At 46.0% G+C, this 20,637-nt stretch overlaps 7 protein-coding genes across 7 annotated transcripts; all 7 read left to right on the top strand.

The window, feature by feature from the left end:
- Positions 1–637: 637 nt before the first annotated feature.
- On the top strand, positions 638–1,312 carry TEOVI_000503900 (V-type ATPase, C subunit, putative; the record flags this gene model as incomplete). The annotated part of the gene is made up of 1 exon (XM_067223864.1): positions 638–1,312. The coding sequence occupies one exon, from the start codon at positions 638–640 to the stop codon at positions 1,310–1,312; it is 675 nt and encodes a 224-aa protein (XP_067079965.1).
- A 621-nt stretch (positions 1,313–1,933) lies between these two features.
- On the top strand, positions 1,934–2,389 carry TEOVI_000503800 (uncharacterized protein; the record flags this gene model as incomplete). Its single annotated transcript, XM_067223863.1, has 1 exon — positions 1,934–2,389. One exon carries the CDS (start codon positions 1,934–1,936, stop codon positions 2,387–2,389), a length of 456 nt encoding a protein of 151 aa, XP_067079964.1.
- A 351-nt stretch (positions 2,390–2,740) lies between these two features.
- TEOVI_000503700 (uncharacterized protein) lies at positions 2,741–4,105 on the top strand (the record flags this gene model as incomplete). Its single annotated transcript, XM_067223862.1, has 1 exon — positions 2,741–4,105. The coding sequence occupies one exon, from the start codon at positions 2,741–2,743 to the stop codon at positions 4,103–4,105; it is 1,365 nt and encodes a 454-aa protein (XP_067079963.1).
- A 1,338-nt stretch (positions 4,106–5,443) lies between these two features.
- On the top strand, positions 5,444–7,144 carry TEOVI_000503600 (Protein of unknown function (DUF3808), putative; the record flags this gene model as incomplete). Its single annotated transcript, XM_067223861.1, has 1 exon — positions 5,444–7,144. The coding sequence occupies one exon, from the start codon at positions 5,444–5,446 to the stop codon at positions 7,142–7,144; it is 1,701 nt and encodes a 566-aa protein (XP_067079962.1).
- Positions 7,145–8,994: 1,850 nt separating this feature from the next.
- Positions 8,995–11,454, top strand: TEOVI_000503500 (uncharacterized protein; the record flags this gene model as incomplete). Its single annotated transcript, XM_067223860.1, has 1 exon — positions 8,995–11,454. One exon carries the CDS (start codon positions 8,995–8,997, stop codon positions 11,452–11,454), a length of 2,460 nt encoding a protein of 819 aa, XP_067079961.1.
- Positions 11,455–13,075: 1,621 nt separating this feature from the next.
- TEOVI_000503400 (serine/threonine-protein kinase, putative) lies at positions 13,076–15,601 on the top strand (the record flags this gene model as incomplete). The annotated part of the gene is made up of 1 exon (XM_067223859.1): positions 13,076–15,601. One exon carries the CDS (start codon positions 13,076–13,078, stop codon positions 15,599–15,601), a length of 2,526 nt encoding a protein of 841 aa, XP_067079960.1.
- A 982-nt stretch (positions 15,602–16,583) lies between these two features.
- TEOVI_000503300 (damage-specific DNA binding protein, putative) lies at positions 16,584–20,396 on the top strand (the record flags this gene model as incomplete). Its single annotated transcript, XM_067223858.1, has 1 exon — positions 16,584–20,396. The coding sequence occupies one exon, from the start codon at positions 16,584–16,586 to the stop codon at positions 20,394–20,396; it is 3,813 nt and encodes a 1,270-aa protein (XP_067079959.1).
- Positions 20,397–20,637: the final 241 nt, after the last annotated feature.

Genomic DNA, 20,637 nt, shown 5'->3' with positions numbered 1-20,637 from the left:
CGTGGTCTTACATCTGCGGGTCGCAAGCACCGTGGGCTACGGCAGAAGGGCCACAAGGCCTCCAAACTCCGCCCATCTCGCCGTGCAGCGTGGCGTCGCAACAACCGTATGGTGTTCCTCCGCAAGCGTTAGTCGTACATGCATTCGCAAAGCAAGTTGTTGGGGATATTCCGTGTCACAATTCCTTGGCTGTTTTCCTTTTTACGACACCGTCCCTTTTTATTTTTACTTTTTTATTTGGTGAGTGGGATGAGAGGTGGGTATGGACATGGGAGAGATGGTGGCGAAACCGACCCTCTTTCTTCGGTACTCGATTCCTGTTGTATCCCTTGCCCCTTCTCACTTCTGTTTCAAACTCTTCACTTTATATTTGGCTTTGGGCAACGTGTTTTGCTTCCTCTAGTGGGCCGTTTCTCCCTGGAGTTGCGGATTCTGTGATTTGGATACTTTCAAACATATATGCTTCCTCCATTTTTTTTTTGCTCCTTCTTCAATTCTTTTCCTTGATTGCTTCTCTGCCGGTACATATATGTATATGTATATACCTGCCTTGAGTGTGGATTATATAACGTTTCGTAGTACTGCATCGTAGTTTCGGTTCACTCTTGTAAGACAGCATTGTGGAAGTGTTGAACTGATGGCGGTTGAATCCGATGTGTTGCCTCCGCTAACGCGCCTCCCTCCTGATGAGGCCCTCAGTTTTATCTGGAAGATAACCCGATCAATTTTAATACTTGTTTTTGTCATTTTCGCAGTGATCCCTGCATTATGTGGCACCGTGTACCCTCCTTTTTCAGCTTTGTGGGATGTCATAGCTGCGATATCTCCATACACGTGGGGTTCCGTGGGAATAGGTATCGGTATTTCCCTTTCCATCGGTGGTGCGGCATGGGGAATATTGACAACTGCTTCGTCTCTTAGCGGAGCGGCAATCCGTGCACCTCAGATACGGAGCAAGAATCTTATATCCATAATTTTTTGTGAAGCTGTTGCCATCTATGGTGTTATCTTATCCATTATTATGATGGGTAAGATGGAAGCAGATGGAAAAGCAGTGGACAGCAGTGGGATCTTCACTTATCGTGCAGCTGCAGCTGGTTTTACGCTTTTTGCAGCTGGTTTGGCAGTTGGTCTTGGGAATATGTGCTGCGGAATTGCTGTTGGTGTTGTCGGGAGCAGTTGCGCCATTGCTGACGCTCATAGCAGCTCACTATTCGTGAAGATACTTGTAATTGAAATTTTTGCTTCAGCACTTGGTATATTCTCCGTTATTGTTGGTATTCTCATGGCCCAAAAGGCGGTGATGGTATAAAGCGTGGAGGGGGAAAAAAAAAGAAAAAGGGAGGGAGCGAAGAAGAGGGAAAGAAAAGGGTTTGATGGGAGGGATAAAAAATTAGAGAAAAGTTCAAAAAGGACAAAATAAAGAGGAAGAGGAACCCCCTCACGGTATTGGAAAATGCCGTCCATACGGGTTTTCCCACCCCCGGTTTTGGATGCCTTTCACAAATAACGTCAGAATACTTGAGTTCTTTTTTATTATATTTTACAACCCCTGCTGTTTATCTTCCTTTCCTAACCCCGTCAATCACCTTTCTTTTTTTTTTCTTCTTCTGTTTTTTAAATCCACAATACACTCTGAATCTTACATTTTCTCCTCTTCTCATTTCCAGGTTCTTTTGCCTTCTGAGCCCTCCGTAGGGCTCCGTTGCAACAGGTACTCGACTACAACATTAAGCCTGCCGCGTTACTACGTTCTACGTAGTATCGGTTGTAATCTCTTCTTTTCTTTTTTCCCCCCTCTCTGTTTAGTTGAAGTTCTTACCTTTTTTTTAAAAATTATTTTTTCTCCCTTCTCCATTTTAATGCTTCCCAAAGGAAGGTTGGTGAGAGAGCTTTGTGTGTGTGTGTGTGTGTGTCTTATGCTGGTGTAGGAATGGCTGCCTCACAGCTTATCGCGACCCGCTTTACAGATTTGCTCGCTGAAGGGAATATTGAAAGTGCCCTCAAGTACATAGCTAATGATGTGGTTTACAACACATGGTTGGGTGTTGTGTACGGAAAGGATAATGTGGAAGTATTTCTGCGCGATAACGTCCGATTTGTTCACCACGGGAGGAATTACAATCGATGGAAACAAGTTCAACACAGTTTGGATGCCTCACTCAAACAGTTCACTGTGAATGATGTTAGCGGCTACGACGAGAGCGCGCTTGACGTTCGCTCGTATTATGATTCAGAGGGATATGACTCGCAGGGATATGCCACATTTGAGCGTGACGGGACAATTGCATCACATGCTAAATTCGCTGTGTTTCATGTAAAGGTGAAGGAGACAGTTGTTTTACGTAACAACAAGGTGGTATTGGTTAATGTGTCGAAGCGAGCATGAAGGTTGTGCGCCCGTTCGTATCTTTTTTCTTTAGCCGTCTCCTTCTACCTTCCTGAGCCGTTTTAAGCGGCATAATTCGCATGTTCTTGTGTGACATATTCGTAAGTGTAAATCTAGTGACTTGGTTTTATTTTACTTCGCTGCTTCTTTCCACTATAACAAAGCTTTATTAATTTCTCTCTTCTTATTTCCTCTTCCTATCCGTTTTGTAAACGCCCTTTACACACATGTAAACGCGCTTCCATTTTTAATTTTTTTTAATTTTTTGAAAAAAATATAAACATACCTGTGTTTATATTGCTGTTTATATTTTATATTTTGATACAGTTAAAGATACAAACGACATTGGCAATGCGAGCAAACCCAATTGAGCGAAGAAAAGAAAGGGAGACTGCGCTCTCCGTGCGACAGAGGGAGTTGGAAGAGTTGCGTCAACGGAAAGCACAGCTGGGGGAGGAATTAGGCATGGAACTCAGTGCGTTAGAAGGTGACAATCTTGCAGCGGCCTTTCCTGTTATTCAATATTGTGGTTCGAGGCCAAAAAAGGATGCAAAAAAGATTCCAGTGGAGAGCCTGGGAAGTGTGATGAACCAATTCGAGATTGCCATCAAGGCAATTTCACAGAATAACCGAGATATTGAACAACAGATTACTGACCTCAATCGCACCATTGGCGTGGAAGCTCAACGCTTTACCAAGTTAAAGCGGCATTCAAAGGAACTTGCAGATGCCACAGGTGTCAGCCTGGACCCCAATGCTGTGCAACACCTCGCTGGTAAATCCCGAGATGGAGAGGACTGCAGTGGTGGTTTAAAGGAACTTGAGGAAACAACTGTGGTGTTGGAGGAACGTAAGGCTCTCGTTGAGAAAGAAATCAGGGCTGCACGCCAGCTTGTAAAAAAGAAGGAGGAGGCTGTTCTTGCAATGAGCAGTGCGCTGGAGTCACGCCAAGAAGAAATTGATCAGTTGAACAGATTGTACAACGATATCCGCGTTGTAGATCGTGATATCAAATGTGAAAAGGAGACACTTCGAGAGATAATCAGTGAGCATGACATTGTGGATACCAAACTTAATGAAGCCATTGAAAGAAATGTATCACGAACTCGTTTACTTATTGAGCAAGGTATTAATGAGATCAAGACAGAAATTGCTGATTCTGTGAGTGTATCGAGGCGTGGACAAGAACGGGTAATGAAGGCTCAAGAGTTCCGCATTGACCAGCTTGAGAAGCGACTTGATTGTATTAATAAGGCTCTGAAAAACAACCACCTCACGCGAGATGTGGAGGCCATTGTTTCTCACAAGTGGGCTGCGGCAGGTGATGCTCTTGTTGCTGCAACACCTGATGAAAGTATGTATGATATTGAGGCAATTATACCACCACAGGAAAGGTGCCATCCTGCTATATATAACCTTCTTCTAACTGAGAAGGAAAGGCTGGCGCGACGCATCAGTTTACTGGGTATCATTGCGAAAGAAAAGAAAGAAGTAATTGACGCTCTTGCGTGTAAAGCCGAAGCATTGGCACGTGAGTGCCAACAAGCCATTCAGGAGCTTGACCACGTGGCCTCTGCTGCTGCATATGAGGAGGAAATGCAGCGTGTTGAGGCTATGGAATACATTCAGAAACAGCGCCTTCACTACAGTGATCTATTCAAGGAAATGTGGAAGCTTAAGACAAAGAATCAGGGTCCACTGTGGAGGGCGTATTAGCAATGAGGAAGAAAAAAACAACAACAAAAGACAACAGTGGCGAAGAAAAGAAGAAAAAAAGAGGGGAAGTAAACAACTTCTGATAGCAGCAATTTGAGCACGTTTTGTAAAAAATGAAAAAAAAAGTGGAGGCTTTGTGGTCCCTTCTTTCTCCTCCTCCTCCTCCTCCCAATTTCATTCCACCGTATTGTTGAAGGGGACAAACGCTTCCGTTCGTGTGTCTTACTACCGTTCTCTTTTAATATCTTCTTCTATGATTTCTACGCATGCGTGCATTTGTTGGTGTGCTTGCGAGTATGAAGATGAAAAAAAAATAAAAGAGGGGAATCTCGTTCCGTCGTTTCTTGCCTGTAATTTGTAATCATCGCTCTTCGGGGCCACCGCTCGCCGATGAAAAGAGGAGGGTAGGAGGTAAATTCCGTAAAAAAAAAAACAGAGCAGCAGCAGTGAACTAACAAAAGTCAAAGAAGAATTTAAAAAAGAAAACACACAAGCGCGCACACACACACAGAGAGAGAGAGAAACTGAAAAAAATTGAATTGAATTGAATTGAATTGAAGGATACGATGTTTAGAAGTGGAGAAGGATTGCGATGCGGTGTAAAAAAAAAAAAATGGATGTTTCTTGTTTTTATCTTCTCTCTGTCCTTTTTTTTTGTTTTTGTAATCCCCTTCCCCACATTCTCTTTGACACCATCCCACTCTTAGCGGGAGTTGCAAAACTATAGCAAATTAATGCTAATCCAACCCACTTTGGCTTATGTCTTTCGTTTTTGTGACCGGTGCTCTATTTTTCCTTTTGTTTGTAAATCTCTTTTTCAACTTTTGCCCAATTGCCGTCATTTTTTTTTCCCTGTTGTGTACGCAACCGTGTGACACAGATTCGTGGTGTTTGGATTTTTCCAAAGATATCACGCAAGGAGAGGGAAGGACGAAGTGAGTCACGCACAAACGTAAAAAGGGTGGAGTAAAAAAAAAAAAGAAGACAAGAGGAATAATAGGAGAAACACACTTAATTGTGGGGTATAAGTCATTCAGCACCCCACAAGGTAACAGTAATTGACAGTTGACAAAAGAAATAATATTAAAAATAGTAACAATAATAAAAGGCTGTAGGTAAAGTACAAAGGTAGAGGGTGGCAGAAGGAATATTGGTGAGGGGGGACGCAGTTTTCGTGAGTGGGTGTATTGCCGTTTTTGCAGTGATACGCGGTGGGAGGTAACTCATCTTTTTTTTTCTTTGTTTGTTTGGTTATTACCGTAACTTCCTTCTGCTTAGTTGAGAAAGTCGTGAGCGCGTACTGCCACGCGGGTGAAGGCGGCCCAAAGGTTACTGGGAATGCATTGTAGGACAGCATCTGATGAAGAGGAGCATCTGAGTCTCCACAATGCCGTTGAGGAGGCGGTGCATTTAACGTGGAACAATAACTATGAGAGGGCAAAGGAGATACTTTCTCGTCACAAGGCGAATCATCCTCGCTTTTCCCTAGAATTTGCGAATGTGTTTCTTGTTCAAACTCTCATGAACTCCACCAATGAAACTAGGGAGGTTTTGCTTGACCAACTCAAGGAGGCAGACGCGCTGGCCTCCCATGCCAAGCATGGTGATTCCATGTTTCGAGTTGGCGAGGTCGCTGGAAACAACGAAAATTTGAGGTTTATCAGCAAGTCCCAGCGACAAAAAAGGAAAAAGGAGTTTGAGCGGCGTCGGAAGGCCGCACAGAAAGCCGGTGAACCTTTCGACGACGCGTGGAAGTTAGAGTGTGATGTTATTTATGCGGAGGCGTTGTTCATGCGGGCTGTTGGACAGTTAATGATGAACGCCTACTTCCGGGGTGGGATTAACCTTCGAAAAGCGTGGGGTTTATATTATAAGTTGATTCAGCAAGTAGAGGCTGATACAGACGATCGGATTCCAGAAGAATTGAAGATGTGCATCAAGTACGGCACCGGTACCTTCTACACGTTTCTTGCCTTTGTTCCGTCTACTGTGATGAAGGTACTCTCAGTCGTTGGTTTCGTGGTGGATAGGGAGTTGGGCGAGCGGTACCTTATGGAGGTATTCGAGAGTGATGGAATTCGATCGCCGTTTGCGGCACTTGTGCTATGCACATTTTACTTGTTTTTGCCAACAGGTCTCGGTAAGGTTGAGGAAACACTCGTGAAGGCGAAGCGCATACTTGACAAGATGAACGAGCGGTACGATGCAAATACTTATTTTTATGGTTACTCCAACTTCTACCACAGAAAAAGGGGTGAGATTGAGCAAGCATTGGAAACGATTGAGAAAGCTGAAGCGAACGCAGAGCGTGTTGGGTTGGTTCCTACTTTGGTCCGTTACCTGCGCGCCGACACGCTTTTCATGGATCTGCGTTTTGAAGAAGCAAAGCAGCGTTACACCAGCGTCATTGAGCATCTCAGTGTAACAAAGCAAAGCTTCGCATACACAGGACAGGTGGTTCTCTCCCTTGCGGCTTGCTGTGTCATGCTCGGTGATGATAATACTGCAGTGTCCTGGTTGAAAAAGGTTGGCTCAATGTACAACCCAAAGTCGAAAAATGACGCCAACTCCCCCAAGTTTGCCTCACGTGTGTTGAATAACAACCAACTTCTGCCCCTCTGCGGGGTTTACATGCTATACATTAACCGTGACCTCGCCCACATGAACGTTAATCAGGCTGAACGCGTCCTGATGGAACTCCAACGCGTTACCACTGGGAAAGATATGAGCAGCCCGGAGGCCATGTACATGCACACCCTTTTCGTGGCAGTTATTCAGAAGGGTTGCGGCCGCACTGACGAGGCAGAAGAAGGGATGAAGAAGATATTTGCCAACGAGAAGAGTATACCAAGGGATTCTATGGTTTTGCCTTACGCGTATTATGAAATGGGTGAGCTGGAGTTCCGACGGGGTCGAATTGAAGAAGCAAAGAGACTCTTTACGAAAGGTCAGTCAATTCCCGGTGATGGAAATGAAACATTGATGAATCGATATCGCATAGCACTAAAACAACTTAAACAAAAGACTAATGAAGGGTAATAGCGGTAACCACATGACATCGGGGGATGCAGGGGGCACATTTGTGCCGCCATCGCGCCGGCAAGCCCCGCGTTGCCATAGTTAGCAGCAACATTTCATTTTCCGAGCACAATCTTTTCGTTTTGTGCTTAAGAGGCTTTTAATATTTATACGGAGCTCTCGCCACCGCCAGACCATTCCTTTCCACGTGTTGCACACGCAGCGGGTATTGCGTTCTGTTGTGTTGTTGTGGTTTCGTGGAGCTTATGCAAGCGGGTTTACCGCCGGTGCGGCGGGCTAATGAAAAGGTGGAAGGCGGACGTGCACAATGAGGATGCGGAAGGTGGTAATTTTAAGGGACATACGTCAAATACCACGCCTCTGGAGATGGAAAAAATAATTTTCCCATCTCAATAACCATTTGGTTATATATAGTTATCTATCTATCTATATAAGTGTCGAAACTTTTTAAAATGATTTTTCTCTTTTATCTTTGACACCGCCACCGCCACCGCCACCCCTTCCTTTTTTTTCTATTTAGTGCTTTGTAACGGCCCCACTACTGTCACATGCTGAAGCTCTTGTATGTTTTTGTGGTTCCTCTGTTTCCTACTGACATTCTTTTTTTTACATTTCTTTCATCGAGCAACTTGGAGGGGGAGAAGGAGCATGTGATAAGGCACCGGGTGGACTAAACGATATCCATGTGTAGTTGTGTGCTCACCCGCCTCGCACTGCAGTTTATTATTATTATTATTATTCAGCACTTCCTCATTTATTATTTTCCTTCATCAGCACTAGCGGTGTCAAGCCCACGTATTTCCAGCATTATCCCTTTGTTTTTTTTTTAAACTGTCCCTCTTTTTTTGTTTTTTTTTCACTTTTCACCCTTTTATCGCCCGCTGAGTTCTGTATGTCGGCGCAGTCAATAACTCAGCAGGTAATTTATTGCTGGAGGTGTGTGGTTACCTACTTTTGCTCATTTCCCTCCCGAATTCATTTTAATTCCATCTATTTGAATTGCTTTTCCACTTACTTGTGTCTTTTCTTTAACCTTTTGTTATCATTTCTTTGTTGCCCCTCTCTAACTTCTTTGCCTCTCTAATCCTCTAAAATTTGATTTGCAAACTACCCATCTGCTCGCGTTGCCACGGTTGGAAGATAACAGAAAGCAAATAGGAAAATAAAATAAAATATAGACACCAAGTAGGGAGAGGGAGGGGGAAAAGAAAAATTAGAAGAAAGCAAAAAAGGATATCTCGAAGAAACAACTTACTATATTGAGAGGGGTGGACCCCAACGAAATCCTTTTATTGATTAATTGGTAGGCAGTCTGTACAAAAGTCCAAGGGATAATACAATAGCAGAAAAATAACAACAATAATAATAATTACAAAAGAACTGACAGTAAAGGTAAAATTTTCCCAGTAGTGTCCGCAGCGAACGGTTCTTCTCCACCCGTTGCCGATAGTTAAGTAGATCTTTTAGTTAAGTGATATATCTATATCTATATCTATATATATATTAAGTATAGAGAAGGAGAGCGTTAATAGGGAGAGCAAAGCGCATTACCAAAGACATTGAATTTTTACTCGACATTTAGGGGCAATTGCATTTTTGTTGTTTAACCACTGGTGTTGTTTTATAGTTGTGGTTCTCGCTGTTTTTTGCTTGGAGTCAACAGTCGCGGAGATATCCCCGTGGCGTTTGAAAATATTTGGCGGCGGGAGGACAAACAGGAACTTGACACGTGATATAAGTACATATAGAAACCTCCATTAGCATACCAATCTATAAATTTATCCGTTGACGGCAGTGAAACGTGCCTCGGTATTATTTTAAATAGAGTGTGATCGTTTATTGGTAAGTACATGGACCATGAGGAAGTTCACGCTGGGGCAAGGACGGGGGCTGGAGGGGGTGAAGAGGATGAAATAACGGAGAATATGGAGTCGGGAACTTATGATGGGACGCAGCAGCAAGCGAATTACGATCCCAATGAGCAACTGCAGTATTATTATGATCCCGTTGATGGGAACTACTATTACTATGCACCCCAATATGCAAATGAAGCTGATCCGGCTGGAGACGTAAATGAAAATGTTGGTAGGTCTGACAAGCGTGTCACTGCGCAAGAATTGGAGAATTGGGAACCAGTGCGCTACAACTGGTTTTCAGACACTGTTTTGAGCATATTTATGTCACTTGGGTATAAGTTATACCTGTGCATGTTGCTCTATTGTGCCATCATCCTACAATTGATGCTGTCACTCAACTGGACATTGCAGGTTCTCTATAGGTTTTACGCACCGCAAAGTGAGGGGGATCCGAGCACGTGGTCACCCGTGTGCTTCTTCACTGTTTTTATCCTTCTTAGTTTTTTCGTCGTCACTGCCCTTTGCACCTCTTGCGATATGCTGCACGGGGCTTGGCGTGCAAAACGCGAGGACATTTACTTTTGGGGAGCTACAACGTGGGCAGGCAAGTCACCCCCTGTCTGGTTACATTTCTTTGTCATCCTCCTCACCACTGGCTTTCCATTTCTTTGGGCTACTGTTGAGGCGGCGGTGGCAAAAGGCAGCTTTACCTACTTTCTATGCATTTATGCTTTCATTGCCGTTGTAACCGTGGAGTTTATGATCGTTGGTTGTTACGTGTGGTTTTACTTCTTGGGGATTCGAGGAAAAATAACGGCAATGAGATTGTACAGGGGCCGCGATGATTTCGAAACATGGGAAAGGGCGTCAAAGTACAGTTACAACAAACAACTGAAAAAGCGATGGTACCATGCTTCAACTCTATTGGAAGAGTACGGCCTAGACGAAAAGACGCTGCGCAGCAATGCGCTTTCATTTACAATCGGCTATGTTCCGCTTTTTGCGGTGTGCACGGCGCAGGCGTTTAGCACCAACGTGGACTATCCAGAGATGACCTGGGCCGCAATTTGCACCGTCGCGCTATGTTGCGTGTACTTTTTAGCATGGTTCACTGTGTTCCGTAAAAGGTCACACTGGTCTGTGTACTTCGCTATATTTCTAATTGTAACTTTAGTACTAACCGGTATTATTGCCGCCATTACGTGTAACCTCCCCGGTGCACTCGGGCTTATTATTGTGCTGTTTGTTCTGTCTCAATGTATGCTTGCACGTAAGAGGGAACACACACTCACGCGGGTTGAGCAGCGCACGTTGTTTGGGATGACTGATACAACTGAGCAGGAAGACCCCATTCCCAACCGCCGTGTTGACATGCATTTGTGTTGCTGTGGGGATGTGTTGGCAAACTGTTTCCGCTGTTTAGGGGCAAGAGAGGCTATTGGTTACCGTCACCCGGATGTTGTACGTGTGGAGGAGCAGTACAACCGGGAAAATGTTTCCCTCAGAACTGATCAACGATTACTTATGTGGTGGTGGATATTTGTGATGGCTGTCGTTGCTTCTATTATTGGCATTGGGAATCATATGGCGTATGATTACCGAACAGAGATAGCGGCAGCAAACGGTGCTCCCATTGAAGGGAACAACACTGGGCTGTTTCTATGCCAGATCAGGTACAACAAAAATGGTTCGGCACCTTTGGGTTTGTACGACTTGTCGCTTTTGAGTGCTCTTGCGTACACAGTAGGAGAACCAGGAGAGAGGGATTTCGCTACATGGTTTTCTTTCTTTCCCAACTTTGTGCGCATGTACCCGCGTCAGTTGCCACCAAATTCTACATATGCCACTGATGGAATTGAGATACCCTTTTCGCATTATGTGGACATGACAAGCGACTATCACGTCTTTACTCTCAATTCTAACTCTCGCGGGCTTTCTTTCATGCGAGACGTTGATGAGTGGGGCATCTCCATCACCTTGCAGTTGGCGAAGGTTTTCTCCCCCTTTGTTGGTATGTGGCCGGAAGGTTTCCAGCGTTCTTTTGTGCAGCGGGCCGCATTTTTGCAGAGTTGGTTTCCAGGTGTTGATGTTCTCGGTAGCATCTCCAAATCCATCAGTCAACTGATCGACGATGGCAAGAAGGAGCGTATTCTTCTTGTTGGTGATGGTTTCAACGGTGGCTACGTGAAGTTATTGTCGACCATTCATGGAGTGCCGTTTGTTGCATTAAATGCTCCAGGTATAGGTCAAAAGGCTGCTTTGGGAACGGAGGGTACACAGGTGTTGTCACCCCGTTCACTTCTGTCTTACGTGGATTCAATTGAGGACACCACACACACCATTTATATTCCTTGTGACTCCCGTCTTTCTTTGGTCCGGTGCAGTAAAATTGAAGCCACTGTTAACACCTTACGGGGACTGTGCGGTGATGTTCACGGAAGGATGCTGCACTAAGGACCCGCATGCGGCCGTATCGTTTACGTCTCGTTTGTTCTTTCTCACGTTTTTGTTTTTTAGGTTCTCCCTATTGTCTACCCATCGCTTTTGTTTTTTTTTTCCTTATCGTTTCTCTCTTCTCTGTAATTACAGATTTACGCTCCACTTTCGTATTTTTGTTATTTATTTCTACTATTTATTGTTATCATTATTGACATTATTATTAATTTATATTTACTTAGTATGTCTGTGAAGAGAAGAGTTAGCCCATTTTTTGTGCATTTTTTTTTTTACTGACTGTTCGCTACCGTGGTGTCATCAGGGATTCCGCAGCGCCTTTCTTTGTTCATTCATTCATCCCTTTGATGATGTTCGTATCGGTTTCGTTCTTTATAGACAAGAATTCGGAAATTTAGGGCTCCTTATGCTCTCTCGTTATAGAAGACCTCATTATTTGTGCGAGTTCGCTGTTTTTTTTTTTCTTTCCCCCTAGTTGGGCACCCTCAGTTTCATGCTCACTGTGCAGCTATCCATTTTTTTTTTTTTAAATCAAGCTTAGGGATATGTGTGTATGTGTATGTAGGCACATGAAACTGTGGTTACCCTCCCACGCTCATCTCTCCCTCTTTTAGTTTCTTTACCAAATAAATCAGTTTCTCATGTATCGCGGTAATAGATGTTTTATATTTGTTTCTGTGTTTTGTGTTTTTTCATAATTTTCTATATATATATATATATATATTGTCCCGTCGTTCCGTCTCTACCCTTTCATCTGCTTTTTTTTTAAATTCTCTCCACCTTTCTTTGCACTTTAGAGTGATTTGTAATTGGAGGCAAAGCTGAAGAAAGGGGCAATGATTCGACGGACAGTAGTGACGTCAGTACGGTACACACGAAAGTTTGCAGCGGCTGCTACTCGACCGAGCGCCAACATCGCGCAGAAAGTTTCCAAAGTTAATGGCGCAACAGGTGCTGACGGCGACTCGATTGTCGACAAGTTGTTTGTGTTGGGTTGCGTGAGTGCCGTTTCAGCATGGGCCGTTTTTGGACCCGCTGTCCAATCACACCACTAAACTTATGGTGGAATGTAGGAATGTAATTAATTAGCACAGCTTCCCCTGGCTTGTTACTGCTATCAATGATTTACGATTTATATGTCTGCCTTTTTGTGGCTGTTATCGTTTTATCACAACTTCTTCTTAGGAAATCTTCTCTTTATACATGCCAGATGCGTGCATGTGACATGTGGAACGGGTAGAGGAGAAATGGGAGTATGGATTATAGGTTTTTTCCCGTTTCTACAACTTTCTAGGTTGGTGGGAATTCCTTCCACCAAGTTTCAAACCGTCTCATAACTCTCTCCCCTTCCTTTGCCTATGGTTAAGTCACATTAACTACTTACACGGCAATGCTGTGCCTACAGTTTAACCCATTATCGTTGATGTTATCGTGGGTTCGATACAGGAGAAACCCCATGTAAATATATTTATATATCCTTCTCTGTCCACTCGTTTCCTTTTCTGTTTTTTTTTGCTCCGCGCATGCGTGTGTTTGGTGGTGGAAAACAAAACAAAAAAACACAAAAAGTATTGATTCTCCTGTTGCAGGTGGGATAGACAACTGTAGGAACGCGGCACCTATGTTTAACGTAAGAACGCCGATGTCGCGCGATGGGCGAGTTCATGGAAGATGCTCGCCTGTGCTTGAGCTTTCATCTCCCCACGGGTATACTCCTTCGCTTCAGGAACGGGTATCACCAACGGTTGCTCCAACCCCGTGTTTCCGCAGCGAGGGGTGCCGATCCCCAGCAGTTCAGGGATTCAGACCACCTCCTCCGATTATTAGTGTGGGGCAACTAATTTATCCGACAGACCGCGACTCGCCCGCGACTCCTGGACTAAACACTGCCATTCCCTCCTCTCCATCACCATTGGCTGAAGCACGTTTTGGGATTGCGAGCGCAGGGCACACCCACCGGCCCTCCGGTATCGCTCCCGTGGCGCGTAAACTATCGACACCGTGTGCAAACCCTGTTGCCGAGGCAAAGCCAGTGGCGCGGCCCTCGTTTAGTAGTGATTGTGGTCGCATCGTGGAGCACCGCGACCCAACAACACATGAGGTTATCTCAAGTTATCGCTGTCGCATGCTGCTGGGCGCAGGTGGTTTCGCACAGGTGTTTGAATTTGAAGAGGTGTCTACAGGTATCAGTTACGCTTGCAAGGTGGTGGAAAGGAAGAACCTAGCGCGTGGCGGGTCTTCGGCGAGATTTCGCATGGAGGTCGATATACACAGCAGGATGAATCACCCTAATATACTTCGCTTCATAAAGTCATTTCAAGATGAATTTTACCATTATATAATACTTGAACAATGCAGCCAGGAGAGTTTAATGGATCTTTCAAAGAAGCGCGGTGCTTTCAACTGTCAGGAGATACAGTACATCATGCGACAGATTGTGTCTGCGGTAGAGTATATGCACAACAGCATGATTATTCACAGGGACCTGAAGTTGGGGAACGTCTTGATTGACTTCGAAGGGAATATGAAGCTCGGGGACTTTGGCTTTGCTAGCGAGTTCACTTCGCCGTTTGAAAAGAAAACAACGGTGTGTGGAACGCCAAACTATTTGGCTCCGGAAGTTCTTGCATGCAAATCAACTGGTGTGGGATATGGGTTGGAAGCGGATATCTGGAGCTTAGGGGTGCTTCTTTATGCCCTTGCCGTTGGGAAGCCGCCGTTTGAAGCAAAAGATATCAGCGCCACGTATCACAGAATTCGAAAAGTGGATTACTCTTTTCCGGAAGGTATATCGATTCCGGAACCTTGCAAAGACCTTATTCAGTGGATGCTCCAGGGCGACCCGCAGAAGCGACCGGTTCCGGTGCAAATATTGGCGCACAGTTTTCTGTGTTTGCCTCTTCCGCCACGCACAGCGCCAAAGTCTCTTGTGCCTGTTGACGGACAGGTGGGGGGGTCCCGAAGTGAAAGGTGTGGATCTCGTCGGATCTCGCCTCCACCCGTGCAGGCACCTGCAACCCGCTGCAGTAGTGGGGTCGACGGGCGTGCGGACCGCTTCGCCTTGACGCAAAACCGTATGGGTCCAACCGACTGCGAGGATCGGGCAGTGCTCCAAGAGGCTGCGGGAGTAGAGAGGTGTGGGGACGAAGCTGCGTCTGCAACTGCAGGTGGCACATTGACCACTGAGAAAAGGAACACAATTAAGCCTCCACCGCCTACTGCAATGCTTCAGAGTTGCGTGTCTTGTAGCAAGTACGGGTTTGGGTTTCTTACCCTTCAGAATGGCTGCCGGTATCCGGAGGCTTTCCTGAATGATAAAACCAAATTGGTTTTCGATCGCAACACGGATACTGTACTCTATTACGACCGGTCGCGGCTTCAGGCAGTGACGAGAGAGTCCAGGAACCATAGTCCACTCCTCAGCGAAGATTTGGCCAAAAGGGGGTTCTGTGACGAATTGGTTGTTTTTCGCAACGCTTCCCGCACTCTGGTGCGTCGGAGTGAAAACAAGGACGACGGCGACCGCATGGAGGCTGCAGCAGCAAAGAAACTTGCCATAATAAAGTTTTTTCTACCATGTCTAGAGTGCGGCACAAGGGACAAGCGAATGACGGTCCTAACGTGTGCCCTTAGGGGCTGGTCCCCTTCTTGGGGGACGGAACTGTTTGCTCCTTGTCGAACGGGTGGCGAGCGACCTGACGTCGTTTACGTAAAGGACGCAGTTGCTGGGACCCTACATGAGCTAACTAATGAGCATCAGGATGTTGACATGACACTTCTCGCTGCTCGCATGTCCGACTACTCCTTTCACGTTTCCATGCGTTGTGATGCGGCCCAACAATCCCTACACCGTCCTATATATGATGGCGGGGAAGCTAATGTCACGGAGCAACAATGGAGTTTTGATGTTTTGGTGTACTCCGGTTTCCATGCGCTTATGGCATTCGAGGATAGAGGTACACGCTTCGCTATGTCCTTTGAGGATCTACGAAATCACACAGAGGCAACGATGGGTGGGAAGGTGTACTTTGCCGCTGGGTCTACAGTTTGCAGCAAGCACATAACGATACCAACACCAACACTACAGGCAATAGGTGTGCTACTCCGAAGAGTTCGCTGCTGTGCAAATATTGTGGAGTGCTTTTAACGTATGTGTTTGTAATTACACTTGTCCCCAAAAAGAATAGGTTTCAGCACAAGTCTGTTGGTTTGCCTGTGCACGTGTGTTGGGGAGGGAGGGGGGAGAGGGTGATAACTTAATGTGAAGGAGAGAGGATCGGAAAATAGGAGGAAAAACAAGTTTAGGTGTGTGGAAAAGCACCGAAGGGAGTGCCGTTATATATAGAGAGAGGAATGGCGTGCGGACTTACTTTCGAATGCCGATTCTTCAGTAATTTGTTCAGAGCCAACACCCAAGTTTCAGATGTGTTACCATTGCAATGCATGGAGACACCTCTCATCCCCTCTTATTCTCTCTCTCTCTCTCATCCCCCGTTTGTTATCATATTATTTTTGTCAGGATTCTGGCCTTCACTTTCCTTTTTGTTATTATTTTTTGTCTTTTATTTTTCTGTTTTTAATCATTACGTGATTCATAGAACACCATATTATGCCTTGCAGATAGAGATCGACTGACACTCCCTCGTGGGCTTGTGAAGCATTTGATACGGTTTTTACTTTCCTTGTTTATAAATGTTGACCAACACTTCCTGCAGCGGTGGGTGGTGGCAGGCAGTGTGCAACCCCTGTTCGTGTGTATGACGGCGGTCTGCTGTCGAAATAAATACATTAATACTCTTATGCAACGTTAAAACCATTTGTGTTTCGGCTGTTTGTTCAATTTCAGGCACCTGCGATATTTTGGTTTTTGGAGTTAGTCATTTTCTTTCTCTCCTCTTTCTTTTTCGGATATATTGTATCGTGTTTGTGTATGTGTGTGTGTGCCTGCACCTGGTAACTTACATTCGCCATGACCAAGAAGAGTATTAAGAAAAGGCTGGGAAAAGAGATAAAAAGAAAAAAAAGTATAATACCAGCAGTGGAAGAGGAGGAGGAGTTCCACATTTAGCCAGCAGAGGTACCAATTCAGTAACTCCTTGTGTGTGTGTGTGTGTCTGTTTGGGAGGGGTATGCCGTTTTTGGCGTCGACGACTAAACCCCCGACAGCAGTCAGTGGTGCGGTGACAGGAAATTTCTTGGGGGATGGGGAGAAACTTGTTCTCCTTAGTCGGTTAAACATTGTTTCGCTATTCAGGGCAGATGATCACTCTTTTGAGCACGTAGCCGATTTTAGCTTGTTCGCTTCTCTAAGATTTGTCGAGAGCCTTCCGCTTTTCGACAATAGAGGCTGTGGTCGGCATGTTGTGTTTTTCCTCTCCGTCAAGCAGGAGGTGTCAGTCGTAGCGTTCGAGCGGCGCAACAATGGGCTCATTGGTATGGTGACTCTATTCCACGGTGATGTGGAGACGTACTTCCATCAGGGGAAGATTAACGACGCTTCTCTGTGTTGCTCCGGAGTCTATCGATCGACCACTGGTAATTTACTGCCAATTGTGATCTTCTCCATTTACCGTGGCGGAGTGATTGGATTTGACGTTGCTGCCGCCATATCTGGTTACAGCCGAGACTCGAAGACGGCGGCCGCGGCACTCAACGCCCTTTTCCCATCAGATTACGTACAGGGCGTGTTGAAGAAGACGAAACGACGCTCCAATTTTGCCCATGGAAATTTTGCTGCTGCCGAAATAGATGTTAGGAGTATTGCGTTAGACCACAGGGATGGTATTGATGGCGCGGTGTCTCTGCTCGTGCTCTATGCGGACTTGACCGGAAAGACACACGTCAGCGAGTACTTGGTTAACTTTTGGAGAAATGCTGATCAGCGTCGGGTACCTAAAACACAGGGCCGATCGCGGATCCCAGAGGCCTTGAATATACTTCCTGGAGGTGACATAATTCAGAGGAAAGGGCTTCTATCAACAAGTGTGGAGACAAATGCATGCCTACTGCATGTGGTTCCCGATGGTTTTTTCATTCTTGGACCACAGCTTCTGACCTTTTGCTCTTGGAAGTCATCTGGTGTTCAATCCGGCTCTTCGAAGAATGTGACGACGCTTGAGGTTCCCCGTCTTGGCGCATATGTTGAACCGGTGTGTTGTGCTACCCTTCCTGGTCAGGAGTTACTTATTTTGTTCGAAGATGGGAGTTATCTTAAGGTCTCGGTAAGGGATGATTGTGAGGGATTAAATTCAGGGAAAAGTATGTTAAGTCAATCTTCGGGGGCGCCTTTACGTACCATACCGAAGTGTGTAGCGGTTGTGGGAGAGTGCTGCGTTGTTGGTTCGCACATGGACCACACTCTCTGGATGCGTTGGCTCACGGGTGAGAGCGGGGTTTTGGTCTACAACTGTGGGCCTGTATTTGATGTCACAGTGGCTGCGGATGGGTCTCGCACCAGTGTGATTGCGGGCACTGGTGTTGGGTTGAACGGTGGTTTGAGTTTCGTGCGCTCTGCAGTAAGCGTGCGACAAGACATACGTGTTACCGGTTTGCAGAATGTGAGGCAAATTAGCGTCTCTGAAGATACTATTATTTTTTCACTTCCCGGATATAGCCGAGTTTGTCGCTACTGTGTGAGGGAGACGATGGTGCTGGAAGAAATCCACAATACGTTTTTTGGGACAGAAGAGACGTTACTTCTCGAATACAACAATGAACGAAATGTTTTCCTCCAGGTGACCACTGCCGGTCTTCGGAATGTGTGGCCTGATCGTGGCGAATATGTCATTAGGGTAATTAATAATGATATTGGTCACGCCCATGCAAGCGAAGGGCTGCTTGTTTTCTCGAACCCTGCGAACTTATACGTGTTTTGTATGAAAACACTGACTCCGGTAGCTACTCTCTGCCTTGCAGATGCGATCTCATGTCTTTTGGTTTTTTCGTCAAACAGTCTTTTGGTCGGTACGTGGGGTTCATGCGCCGTACATCTTTACGAGTTGCATGACGGGATGATTCAGTCGAAGGTCATTTTGCAGTGTTCTGCCACGCCGTGCTCCATGTGTGTAGTATTTCACAGCGGAGGACACCGCCTTCTTGTGGGTTTGCATAACGGTTACGTTGCTGATGTTCCTATCAGTGGTGCAAACGTGTATGGGGAAATGGTGGAGACGATGCTAACTACACAGCCCGTGCGACTATTTAATTTAGAGAGTCATGCCGCCGTTTTGTGCCTAGGAGAGATTCCACTTATTCTTATCGTTACCAACACCGGCTTCCAGTTAACAGGAATTGATTTCCGTGACGTTTCTGCGTGCGCAATCATGCCGAAAATGCGGTCGCCGTCCAGGTACATATTCTTTTCCAAGAGTGAGTGTGCGCTCATTTTAGGAAGCATCACTAGTGTACAGAAACTAAACACGGATTACGTTGGTTTGAAGGCGACGGCAACATGTGTCAAGTACATGCCCTGGTGGAATATCCTCGTTTTGTCCATACGCCGAATTGAAAAAGACCAGGTAGTGTCCACGATGGGGCATGAGGTTTCGAATCTGTCAGTTTTGCTTGATGAGCCTAACTCATTTGAGCTGCTCGAAAATGAACGGTGTGCGTTTATCGATTGCGTCGCACTTGGGCAGGCGAATGAATGGGGTTCTTGCGGTGAGGTGGCAAGTGATGCGGGTGTTGTGCTTATTGGTACGACATTTGTTTTTCCAGACGAGCAACTCTCTCGGTCGAGCAGGTTCATGTGGTGCACTGTCGAAGTAGCTAAGTTAAGAACAGAGAAAACGCTTCTGCGACTGCAAGGGAGCAAAGATGTAGAAGGGGCGCTGCAGTGTTGTTGTATCGTGCCCAACTATGCGGGTCGGGTTGCATTAGGCATAGGTGGTTGTGTGGTGCTCTACAGCTGGAATGCGGCGGATGCCACGTTTGTGGCTGAGGAGACGATTCAAATTGGAACGCTCATAGTCCGTCTTATACCAGTGATGCAGAAGGAAGTGTCGTACATTGTCGCGTCAGACGCACGGCATAGCTGTTTTTTTGTCCGGATAGATACCATACAGGGGAGCCTCAACATTGTAGCCAGGGATCCTGAATTGCGCGGTGTTATGGACTGCGCCATACTCCAGTACGAATCTCGCCACGATGTGTGCCTTGGGGATGATTTATTCAATTTTTTTTGTGTCTCTCACGTTGAGCCACTTGCAAATTCCTCAGGAGTGTCAGCACCTGCGATGCCCACCAAAAAGCTTCAGACAACTGCACAGTATCACATGGGCGACTTGATAACTGTAATGCACCAGGGTAGTTTTGCCCCTTGTTCAGTTCTAAATGATGTTGTGCCTATACCTGCAACCCTCGTGCGAGGCGTGTGTGGGCCTCAAATTGTGTATGGAACCTCTCATGGGGCTTTCGGTGCAATAACGCCCATTTCCAGTGAAACATTTATCCTTCTGAAAGGACTCGAGGTTTCTGTCGCCAGCGTCGTTCCTCCGCTTGGTGGGTTCACTCATGCCTCTTTCCGCGAGGTGCTCCGCGTTGGACAGGAACGTGGCGCCAGCAGGAACGCTTCCTTTCAGGTGACCAACCCTCAGGCCACCGAACTGTTTAATCGGCGCCGCCGCCGTTGTGTTCCGCGCGGTGTGTGCTGCGGCGATGTGGTGGAAATGTTTCTGACGCTAAGCGGTGGGGATCAGCTGCGGGTTGTTCAGGAGGCTAACCAACATGTTAGGCGGTGGTTTGCATATGCTTGGCCGACTCTAGAAGAGTATGCCATGTCAGATTTAGACGATTTTTCGTCTAACCAGGGGGATGAGCTTGCGCCAGACCGCATTGTTGATGCCGAGATAAATTCCCTTCTATTGAGGCAGGCCCTGCCTACGCTGTCACTCACAGTTGAGGCCGTGACTGCGTTTATACAAACCATCCAAAGAATTCACTAGTGGAGAGTTGTTTGACATTTCGAGCGTGCAGAGAACAAAAGTCTACTCGTGTGCCGATGTGTGCGGGTGTGGGTCACAGCGGTTGGATAGGTGCGTAATATGTGCTTACATACGAGTCGCACAAATCGGCATTTGGATTCTGTTGTTTGTTGGAAATTCCTTGCACCTTACAAAATGGATGATTGAGAGTTTTGGTTTTTCTCCCCTTGTGAAGCAAATTTCCTTCCCCTTGGCTTTACTT

The sequence above is a fragment of the Trypanosoma equiperdum genome (genome assembly GCF_001457755.1).
Source record: "Trypanosoma equiperdum strain OVI genome assembly, contig: ctg_1992, whole genome shotgun sequence".
NCBI classification, from domain to species: Eukaryota; Euglenozoa; class Kinetoplastea; order Trypanosomatida; family Trypanosomatidae; genus Trypanosoma; species Trypanosoma equiperdum.
The sequence above is the reverse complement of the archived record's forward strand: the minus strand, read 5'-3'. Positions and strand labels throughout refer to the sequence as shown.